The 11,543-nt window shown below is 34.1% G+C and overlaps 2 protein-coding genes across 2 annotated transcripts; both read right to left on the bottom strand.

Annotated features, from left to right (window-relative positions):
* Nucleotides 1–1,123: 1,123 nt before the first annotated feature.
* Nucleotides 1,124–3,802, bottom strand: LOC140813959 (ras-related protein RABA2a). The gene is made up of 2 exons (XM_073172792.1): nt 3,492–3,802; nt 1,124–1,783 (listed from the first exon to the last, which is right to left on the bottom strand). The coding sequence occupies exons 1-2, from the start codon at nt 3,654–3,656 to the stop codon at nt 1,301–1,303; spliced, it is 648 nt and encodes a 215-aa protein (XP_073028893.1). The 5' UTR covers nt 3,657–3,802; the 3' UTR covers nt 1,124–1,300.
* A 2,047-nt stretch (nt 3,803–5,849) lies between these two features.
* Nucleotides 5,850–9,053, bottom strand: LOC140814671 (putative 12-oxophytodienoate reductase 11). Its single transcript, XM_073173726.1, has 6 exons — nt 8,819–9,053; nt 8,269–8,409; nt 8,149–8,183; nt 7,228–7,323; nt 6,649–6,810; nt 5,850–6,567 (listed from the first exon to the last, which is right to left on the bottom strand). Exons 1-6 carry the CDS (start codon nt 8,923–8,925, stop codon nt 5,972–5,974), a joined length of 1,137 nt encoding a protein of 378 aa, XP_073029827.1. The 5' UTR covers nt 8,926–9,053; the 3' UTR covers nt 5,850–5,971.
* Between the last annotated feature and the right edge of the window lie 2,490 nt (nt 9,054–11,543).

Genomic DNA, 11,543 nt, shown 5'->3' with positions numbered 1-11,543 from the left:
CGTTCACAGAAACAAACGCTCGTAACAACTTCATCAAATCATGCCGAGATAATTGCATTACATGAAGTAAGCCGTGAATGTGTGTGGTTAAAATCAATGACCCAACATATCCAAATCTCATGCGGATTATCATTCGACGAGAAGCATGTGATACTATATGAAGATAATGCTGCATGTGTTGCTCAAATGAAAGAAGGATACATAAAAAGCGACAGAACTAAACATATTCCTCCTAAGTTCTTCGCATTCACCAAGGAGCTTGAAAAGAATAATTGTATTGATGTTCGTCACATTCAATCAAGTGAAAACTCATAAGATCTCTTCACAAAGGCACTTCCTACGTCAATATTCAAAAACATATATATAATATTGGGAGGCACAATCTAGGAAATTTGTGAAGAATTGTTCGTGTCAACATGAGGGGGAGTTTACGTGAATGCACTCTTTTTCCCTTACTATGGTTTTTATCTCAATGGGTTTTCCTAGTAAGGTTTTTAACGAGGCAGTATAAAAACACGTAATGAAGACAATCATTATGATCATCATCACAAGGGGGAGTGTTGAAAAATAATATTTAAAATGTGTGTATTGAATATTTGAATGTTGAAAATAAGAGTTGTAAATATTGAAAATTAGTGTGTGATGATGTAGGTAATGATGTATTTTATTTTTGGATTATTTGTAAAGATTTCCTATAAATATATCTCTCATTTGTGAAGAAAATCACAATTGAGTAGAGAGAAAAATATTATAAAGTGTGTAATTTGAAAAATTTTGAGAGTTTGAGATTTTTACTTTTTACCATAAATTTTTACTTTTTCACAACAGATATAATATTTTCTTGAGACTCGAGTCTTTGGGAGCTTCGTCAATACCTCGCGGATTATTCAATAACCCCATTGACAAGATTGTTCCGCAGTGTGAAACACTCACCGTCAAGTGAGAGACAGCTTGGTGGCTCATCCAGAATGAAGTTTTCGAGTCATAGGATCACCCGATGACTACAAATTGTATAGTTTTCAATACAATTTTGTTGCCATAGACGTGTATGCAAATGGCTCACAAGTCAAAGTTCTGTTGTGTCGGGCACAATTGTGTAGCATAAAGTAAACCCGAATCAATCTTTGTGATCAAAATGCAAAATAGTAAACGCTGCGTCACTGTAAAGAATATCTCATCCGAGTACAGATTCACAAGAAGCCTTGGCAAATAAAATAATCAAGAAACTGGCAAACGTGCAAGACTATAAGACTCAAATAGATATTTGGAAAACGAAAGACGATAAAGAGAAAAATATGTATTAGGATGTAGAACAGCATGTACTCTTCGAGTTGGAATCTTGAGGGCCAACTACAAGGGCCGTCCCCTCTTTGATGCTTGCAGGTCCAGGTTCATTTGAGGAGATCGTCTTTTTGCTGATAATTCGATATATTTCTGATAGGATGGTCTGGAAAGATTTCTCGACGTTGATTGCTTCCAAAGCAGATGTTTCTATGAACGAAAGCCCCTCTGTTTCAGCAAATCCTTGAGCATCCTCTGTGGCAACGGCTCTGAGATGCTTAAGATCAGTCTTATTTCCTATGAGCATGATAACAATGTTCGAATCTGCGTGGTCCCTAAGCTCCTTCAGCCAGCGACTAACGTTCTCAAATGTAGTTGGCTTAGTCACATCATATACAAGAAGAGCTCCTAGGGCACCACGGTAGTATGCACTTGTAATGGCTCTGTATCTTTCTTGGCCAGCAGTGTCCCATATTTGAGCCTTAATAGTTCTCCCCTCAACCTGTTTTGACAAGGAAAAGTCAGTGAACAGCCACGATTTGTAAATAATTTCTTGATTCTGATGTCTAGCTGGAATCCAATGTTACAAGAAAATGAGCTCGGTGACCAGAATGCATATATGGAGGCTAGTGAGCTAATAAAACTTCCAACATCCATTTATTGAATCAAAATCAGTGATGGAAAAAAACACATTCATAATACAAAATAAAACTATAAAAATAACATCTTGAAGAAATACAGTCATTAACTCAACACTTCACTACATTATATTGCAAATCAGAAATTGCTAGAGCACAAGTAGAGATAAACTAATAGTTGGAACCTCCCTGTCCTCCTCATCTTTCCCAGTTGTTTCAAGACTTGAGCTAATGAAATTTTCCCCCGTGAATAGAAATTTCCAGGTAAACTCTGTATCTTTCTGTTCTGTAACCTTAACCCCCAGAGACTCCCACTGCCATTCTTTACCCCCTAACCTAGAAGTTTAGAAAGTTCAACATCTCAAACTTTACTATTTTGAGTATTGTAACCAGTTAAGAGGTTGGATCGCACATCACTTCTCACCATGCCAACAAGTAAGTCATGCCGATTGCCGATCATGATCATTTATGTCATTATTTACAATGATATAGAGCCTTACGAGAGAGAGAGAGATCCAGAATACTAATTATTGTCATATTGAATGGACAACAACCAGATCACCGAAATCCAAAACATAAACATAATTGGGCAATAAAACTACATGCATACTATGCTAATAGTGCATGAATTCCTCAATCAAATTGAAATTTTATATATTGATTTTGAACCAAGAGCGATCCAAAGTAAAATTAATTGTGAGGGAAATAAATCAGAAGAGCCTCAAGTACCCAACAAAAAAAAAAAAACAACAATCAAGACAAAATACCCACACAAAGGAGCGTCATGATTCAACTGTTACATAATCCTTTTTACATATAATTCTTCTGAAATTACTCCACAAGTCCAAGGATGCTATAGCCATGAATCAAGCACTAATTAAATAAATTAGAACCTCGGAAGTTGGGCATTTCTGCATGTCAGTCCAAAATTGATAAAGAACTAGAGCTCTATTAGGACTAGCATAACAGAATGTCAAGAAAAAAATGCTTCAATTATTGTGAAAGGCAATGGTCCCCCAAAATTCCCTCATGGGTCGTCATCACTACTTAATTCTTTCCTCACCTTCCCTCACACAAATAAGAAAAAATAAAGAAAATGTTACCGACACAAGGAGAAAACAAAGGCAGTCGGGATTCAGTTTTCAACACTTGAGGAAAATACATAATGCATTCGCACATTCTTCAGATAAGATAAGATCAACAAAGAAGGATAAGGCATCCTAGAGTTATCCTGAGCCAGCACTTAACCTGCACCGCCTTTATTACGTAATAAACTTAACTCTCCAAATTCAAGCCTTGATCGCCGCACATGTACTGAACCAGTCCTCAAAGTAATCAATTAAGTAATACACAATTACTCGCATATCTCATTAATCACGAACAAATCGAGACAACAAAACCCTCCACAAAAAACACGTCAATTCACTCATATTTTTCAGCAAAACTCATGCAACAAACAAAGAGTATCAGACCCAAAACAACCCACGAAAATCTCCAAAACTCAATTCTCTCCACCCCACACCCTCAACCAAACAAACTAAAAACAGTAGCAGCTGAAGCAGGAAGAAGGACCTGGAGAGTGCGGGTAGCGAATTCAACACCGATCGTGGACTTAGATTCCAAGCAGAACTCATTTCGAGTGAATCGAGACAGCAAATTGGACTTACCCACGCCCGAATCTCCGATTAACACCACCTTAAACAAGTAATCGTAGTCCTCATCAGGTCTTCTCGCCATTCTTTTCAAAGATTCCGAATTTTCCGGCTTCGGAATCGGTCGTGGATTCAAGAAAAAAAGATTACATAGGAGATTAAAATAATCTGAGGGGTAACTTTCGAAGGAACATTTAGCAAAATAATTGTGGGTGGGAATGATTGCCTTGGGAATTGAGCTGTTAGCCACCCCTATACTAACTACGCTTACTTTAATGACTAAAATAGCCTTCCACATTTTCTTAATAAACTGAATTTTCTTCGACCCATTTTCTGTAATACGTCGTTCTCCATTTATTAGTGTTTCGCATGCCTAAACGACTCTCTGTATGACACATACAGAAACGTATCGTAACAGATTTAGTTTTGTTTAACTCCTAGATTAGATCTCTCGTGAGACAGATCGATTCTTTCTATATATATATGGTCGAATTTGTTATTTATATAGTTACTAATTTAACTCATTAATAGTGAAACAAACACGAAAGTTAATGAACTAGATCGACACAAAGCTCTCGTGAGATTGTCTGACAGAATAATTTTTTAATGTATATAAAAAGAATTGATTCGTAAGGTCTTAATGAGAGATTTAGCGAGGAGTTAAACAAAACTAAATCTGTTACATAGAATATGTGAAATTGTTTTTATTGTTATTATTATTATAGTTTTTTTTTTTTTAAAATAATTTTTTTAGTTTTGCTTGTGCACCGACACCCATTTTAATATTTAGTTATAGAAACAAATAACTGGAACAGTTGGACTGATGGGCCCTCGCATGTGTGGATCAAACAATGTCTCAATTTTTTTTTTAAAAAAATTTATATTAATAAATTTTACGGATTTCATATCGTGAAATCATATCTGATATTCATTGAAAATTTTGGGTTCGACTTAGTCCAGACGCAGACTTCGAATTTGTCATGAGCCTGAAATCACGAATAAGATCGTTAGAACGGAGCCGGGAAGGTGTCCCGACGTAGACGTTCAAGTCAGAGACTGAGGATATAAGGAGGGAGGAACTAAGGGGTGCTGCTGAAAAATAATATATTGAATGAATGATTAAACACTCAGACATCGTATTTATAGGAGAATACATAGACCTGTAATGAGCCTTCTACCTTGACTGGGATGAGCCAAGGAGCTATGAGATATCAATCCCACAAATCCAAATATCTATATGAAAACATAATCTTGTAGTATTTATAAGGTTATATACAGTACAGTAACAATTCCTTCAATGCGTAACTCAAAGAAGGCAACCAAAATAAAAAAAAAATTATTTACAATAATATGAATTTCTGACAAAAAAAATAGAAAGAAAGAAAGGAAGAAGGCAACCAACTTCGCTTAATAATTTCTCTTAATAATTAAAATAAATGCTTTAACAATTTTTCGATTTTATCAAGCTAGAAAGCTTAATAGATTATGGAGTGTTTGGAGGAATTTCTATGAAGTAATTCTTATGTTCTAGTTAGATGAAGTGCTTTGAGATCTTGTTTGTGAATGTCAGATTCTACTTCAACTTATATCATTTTTAGTCAAAAGCAAGAAGCAAAATTCATATGTTCTTTTTTTTCCGATTCTGTTTTTTTTTTTTTGTTAATAATTTAAAATGTCAATTTCACATCTGTATCCTTAAAAAATCAATCTTATTCCACAATTTTCCTTACTTTTTTAAAATATTTTTGGAGATTTTGTTAAATACCAAATTTTATTTATATATTAGTTTTTAAAAGTTGTTTTTTTATATATATATTGCATTTCCTGAAATTTTTTTTCTCCATACTTTTGTTCATTTATGCAAATTTTTTAATTTGTTTTTTTCTAAATAAGCATTCATATTATAAAAGAAAAATAATTTTGATACAAAATATTCAAAATGGAATAATAACAATAATTATATAAATACAATGTCATGGTCTGTGTACCAAAAATAAGATACATGATGTATAGATTAAGGATATTATTGTTAGAATAGGTCTCATGTGAGACCGTCTCACGGATCTTAATCCGTGAGACGGGTCAACTCTACCCATATTCACAATAAAAAGTAATACTTTTAGCATAAAAAGCAATACTTTTTCATGAATGACCCAAATAAGAGATCCGTCTCACAAATATAACCCGTGAGACCGTCTCACACAAGTTTTTACCTTATTGTTATTTTATTAAGAAATAAGTTTGGAAACAATTTTTCTCCAAACACTCGAATTTTAGCTTACAATAGCTTTAAACTTTTATTTTCAAACACTTCTTCCTTTTGTTTCTCGCCACTTCGAAATAATCTCAAGAAGAATCATATTAAAATAAACAAAAACTCTTGCAGACACTGTCGAAAACTTATTCAAGAAATGGATAATCAGTGTAACCAATGACTGGATCCGGAGTGTAGAATGTGCTCCTATCGTACTTATTGAGAGCAGAATCGATCTCATAACGTTTCGGTAAATCCGGATTAGCCAAGAACAGACGTCCATACGCGATCAAATCCGTGTAATTATCAGCAATAGCTCTGTTTCCCGTACTTCTGTTATAAGCACCAGCAGCAATAAAAGTATTCTTGAAAGCTTTTCTTATAGGAAGAAGCTTGTGAGGAACTTCATCCTCTGCTCCTTCAACGACCCTCGCGCCGGCCACTCGTGGTTCGATCACATGGAGGTAGAGTAGGTCAAACTCATTAAGTGCATTCGCCATGTACAAGCCCAGAGCATCCGGATTCGAGTCGATGGACTCCATGAAATCTGAATATGGAGATAGTCTCATACCAACTCTGTTTGATCCGATCTCATTCACTATGGCTTCCACGATTTCTAGAGCAAAACGAGCCCGGTTTTCCATGCTCCCCCCGTATTGATCTGTTCTATCATTCACTTGGTCTTTCAGAAACTGTTCGATTATGTAACCATTTGCTCCATGTATCTCAACTCCATCAAATCCTGTAATGACAGACAAACAAAGGTATGTTTTTTATATCATTTAGAATTTTGAAAGAGTTTATATCAAGATCGGGACTCAACCTGCTTCAATGGCGTTCTTAGCCGCCAACCTGAAATCATTGACAATACCAGGGATTTCATCTAGCCTTAACCGTCTAGGTGGAGACCAATCTCCTCCGTCGAGGCCCGGGGTGACCCCTTTGTCAGTTGATGAGATTGGCCATTGGCCATTGGGCTGCATACCTTATAAAATAAGATAACCTAATCAATAAAATGAACATCTACTTTCAAATTTCATCTGTATAACTTCATCACTGACCTCATCAAAAGTATTAATACCAATGATACGTTAAATATAAACTATGAGCTTTAAAACACTACTATATTTCGTTAAGTTGGTATTTATAGGATTTTGTTGCCTGATCTGGACAGCATGCTGAGTCTTGGGTGTTGGCCTTGTCCTAATATGATCTACGGCTCACGCGTAAAAGGATGTGTTGTCAAACTATTGTATTCATAATCGAAAGGTTACAAGATGGGAGGAGAGTTCTATTCTCAAGGCTTAGCCCTGCTCCTGTGAGCCCAAAAAAGAGTGAGGGGGCGGGGCAAGCCACCTTCAATGAGTACGAACTTTCCGGAGAAGTGTTTTTTAACACATACCATAGGTTGAGACACGACCAACATGCCATAATTGCACGAAAAATATGCCACCCTTGTCGTGAACTGCATCCACAATTGGTTTCCATGCCTCCACATCAGGGCCGATCCTAACAATATTTGGGCCTGAGTCTAACTTTTAAAAAGAGGCATCTGAATCATAATGTGTGCTCATATTTTTTTTAGTTCCATAGCAATTTTTCAAATTTAATCAATACGTCAAAGACAATATAAAAAACTAAAAGAATAAAAATATCAAACATGTCCAAACGATCACTAAAAAACAACCCGGCTAACAGTTTTAGAGCTAAAAATACTATTCAAATCTGTATAATCAAGTTGTTCAGTAATTTCTTTCTCAATCGATAACATAGTCAATTCATTCAATCTTTCTCGTGACATGGTTGATCAGAGAAAAGTTTTGATGAGCTTTAGCTTTGAGAAACTTCGCTCTGCACTTGCTAGTGTGACCGGGACAATCAACAAGATTTTATAAGCAATATGAGGGTTTGAAAGCCAGATAAGCATTACATTTACTAAAATTTCAGTCAAAAAACGTAGATTATAGATATCATATAAAGCCCCGAAGAAATTAAAAAACTACAATAAAAAATTTGGAACCCGAACAAAGAAAATACAAAAAAATAGACTTACAGGTCCTCACGGGTCTTTCAATCAAACCTAGAGATGACGCAATGACTGGAGTCGATTAAGGGTTGTCTACATATGAATATTGGGGAAGATTGGGGAATAAATCGATAACAGGCTAAGCAAGTTCCATTTAATAAATACTTGGTTTTTGGCTATCTAGTAACTGGTATTGTATATAATATTTTTTTAAAAAAATTTTTGGGCCCCAAAAAAGATATGGGCCTGAGTCATTGGACTCATTTGCCTCTTAATAGGCACGGCCCTGCTCCACATGCTCCTTTGTCCAAATTCCAGGCGTTTCTGGGTACCTATAAATCAAATGTAAACATCATCGACTAAAGTAGACGTCGTGAATCTGAGAAGAAATTGCACGATATGGTCGTACATACGTACCCCTGTGCGGTATCAGATACACCAGTTGCTTCAGTGATGAGAAGACCGCCTTTGGTGGCTCGTTGAGAGTAATACACCGCCGCGTGCGGCTGTGGCACGTTGTTATACGACCGGTTTCTGGTTAATGGCGCCAAGACAATTCTGCACAAATGTTAAAACGGAATGCATCATCTAAACAACAGTCAGCAGCGCAATCTAAAGCAAAATGAAGGGCCGTTTCTCCAGATCACAACATGGAATGAGTAGAATTTCAATCCCACCAATTAATCGACCGATCGAATCAAACTTTTCGGTGATTCAGTCTGCTCGTTCATTAAACTGGTTACAAGTTTAAAAAAGTATCAGACTTTGGTTGACCTTTTTGGAATCCAGTACGAATAGTTGGTGATCCTATAAAAATCCTAACAGATCCAATTAATCCACAAGGAATTTTGACTTATTTTAGTTTTTGATTATGTGTTGAAACTTCTGTAAACTAAGAAGGCAACAAAAGTCGTGATTCGGAAGTAAAAAAAAAATATGGACTGATAAAAGCAGAAAGAAAACGAACCTGTGGGCAAGATGAAAGTCTCCCATTTTGTAGGGAGTAAGCAGAGGAATGGTACTGTCAGACGAAGATCCGTCAACCCGAACTCCAGAACTCAAAGCCGCCGCCATCTCCCCGACGCAAGAATAATCGGACCGATCACTCTCAAAAGTCAGTAACTGTGATCGAGGATGTAAGGCGGAGCAAGCGGAATACGGATATTTTAGTATCGTTCTTGGACCCGACTTTATATGCGTGGGCATGTCATCCCTTTCGATTCATAATTCAAAATTTGTCGGTCAATAATGAACCAAACCCAAATATGTTAAAATTTAGTTGTATATGTTTGACATTTTGTAATTTTAGATATCTATATCTTTCGGCCTTTGTTTTTATAGGGGTATATGATATTGCAATATTCTTTTATCTAAAAGTAGGTCTTTTGTGAGATAGTCTCACGAATCTTTATATGTGAAACATGTCAACTTTATCGATATTCACAATAAAAAATTATACTCTTAGGCATTGTTTGGTGCTCATGATAAAGGATGATTGATTTTTAATCCTTCACTTATCATCGTGTGTTTGGTGTGCATGATTAAAATTGTTATAGGCACGTTCAGTCTGCACTCGACCCGCACTGTATGCATTATTATCTTCTTGTTGGTGGTTTTATATAATCTTTTGGGAGAGAAGGGATGATGTTTGATTAATTTAAATTTTCTTTTAAATCAAAAAATTCTAGAAATTTTATTTATTTATTCAATCATTTTATGAATATATTACTGATTAATATATGATGAGGGCATTTTAGTAAATAATTAACAAAAATAATCAAGTAAGTTAAAAGCATGTCAAACATCATATAATTTATCGTAATGTGTTGTTTATCCTTACTTTTTATTTATAATAACTCTTATTTTATATAATTTACTTATACTATCACACGAACCAAACAGTGCCTTAACATAAAAAATAATACTTTTTCATGTATGACTTAAATAAGATATTCATCGCACACGACTTGTGAGACCGTTTCACACAAGTTTTTGCCTATATCTAATCTAAATTTATGTAACAACAACAACAACAACAACAACAACAACAACAATAATAATAATAATAATAATAATAATCGTCGAATAGCTATTATTTTGAATTTTTAGTTAAAAAATATTTAATTATTAAAAATAATTTCATTTAACTTTTTTTTTCTTCATTTTTTCGGTATCAATTATTGGAAATTGGAATGTAATAGACCTATCATTCCATTTCCATTCTAATTTAATTTCGAAGCTTGTTTTATTCATGCCTTATTCAATTCCAATGTACAATCTAACAATCATGACCTATTCAGCCTACGTAGTTTTTGAATCATCTGTTTAACTTTATCATGGTTACTTCTCATTTGGTCCTTCTTGTTTGTCATTTTTTCTAAAATCATCACTTTTTGTTTTCGACAGCCAAATTAATTCCTAATTTGTCGTAAGGTTACCCGTTTCGCTCACTCCTTGTTAATGAGCAGACTCATATAATTTGAAATCGTATGATATAAAATTTGTTTCACCATTTCCCCCAAAATCGAAAACCCGTCTAACCGAATCGAATCGAACCGAACCGAATCGGAGAACGTAGATTGCGGATATTTTTATATTGTGTAATGATCGGATTTTTACGATAGTAATTTACTTTTTTTAGCAATCGAATTAATGTGAATGTTTTTTTGTTGTTTTATATTATATTTTTAATGCAAAATAAAATATATGTTGTTTTTATTGAGAGTAATATGAATGAGATAATGTATCAGACGATTTAAGAGGAATTGGGTTATCTCCGCTAATTTCAAATGGGGAGATGACGTGAAGGACCAGATGGATAACATTACAAAACATTAGGGACTAGTTTGCTGGTCCGAAAAACAGAAGGGCGATTTTCGAGAGAAAGATAAAGAAGAGGGACCAAAATAAATATTAACCCAACTTTATCCTATTAAGTTAATAATTACTTTTTGGTTTTTTTTTTTTAATTACTTTTCCACTTATGATATTTATAATTAGCACATGGGAGACAATTTAGAAAGTGCTTAATTCTTCTTTACACACATTGATGTTTCAAAAAAAAAAAAAAAAAAATTAAAAATTGATGACATTTTCATAAGAATTTTAATGTAAAAATTATATCTTCACAACATAATTAACAAAAATTGATATTTTCACAGCAGAAAAATAATATTTTTTATTTTATTAATGAATTCATAATCATCATATATTACACAATATTTATTCATAATATAACTGACATAAAAATGATAGTTTTACAGTGAAAAATAATATTTTAGACATAAAAATAAATCAGGTTATGTCAGAGAACCGTTTCACCAAACTGACCAATGAGACGGTCTCATATGAATTTTTGTGAAAGTATTATCATAATGTTTTTTTAATTTATTTTAATATAATATATAAATATTTCACACAAACATTATTTTACATTTAAAAAATATTCAATATATATGCTCGCATAGCGCGCGAAGGGGTGCTAGTATGAAATAATAAATGTTCTAATCCATAATTTTAATTCACGGTATTACCGTCCCTGTTGCTAACTTGTAATTATTAAAAATATTTATGGTTTGGATGTGATTTTGATGAATTTATAAATTTTAGATTTATTATGTATTTGCTAGAATAAAAAATATGTTTAATGTTTAACGAGTTTGTAGATCCCACCCGGATTGGAACAGTAAGGT

Source organism: Primulina eburnea, chromosome 15 (genome assembly GCF_022965805.1).
Source record: "Primulina eburnea isolate SZY01 chromosome 15, ASM2296580v1, whole genome shotgun sequence".
Classification (NCBI taxonomy): Eukaryota; Viridiplantae; Streptophyta; class Magnoliopsida; order Lamiales; family Gesneriaceae; genus Primulina; species Primulina eburnea.
The sequence above is the reverse complement of the archived record's forward strand: the minus strand, read 5'-3'. Positions and strand labels throughout refer to the sequence as shown.

Coding starts and splice junctions, on each gene's coding strand:
- LOC140813959 (XM_073172792.1), bottom strand. CDS start 3,656: ATGGCGAGAAGACCTGATGAGGACTACGATTACTTGTTTAAGGTGGTG. Junction 1,784..3,491: donor TCGCTACCCGCACTCTCCAG/GTCCTTCTTCCT, acceptor TTGTCAAAACAG/GTTGAGGGGAGAACTATTAA.
- LOC140814671 (XM_073173726.1), bottom strand. CDS start 8,925: ATGGCGGCGGCTTTGAGTTCTGGAGTTCGGGTTGACGGATCTTCGTCT. Junction 8,410..8,818: donor GACTTTCATCTTGCCCACAG/GTTCGTTTTCTT, acceptor ACATTTGTGCAG/AATTGTCTTGGCGCCATTAA. Junction 6,811..7,227: donor TGGTCGTGTCTCAACCTATG/GTATGTGTTAAA, acceptor TTATTTTATAAG/GTATGCAGCCCAATGGCCAA.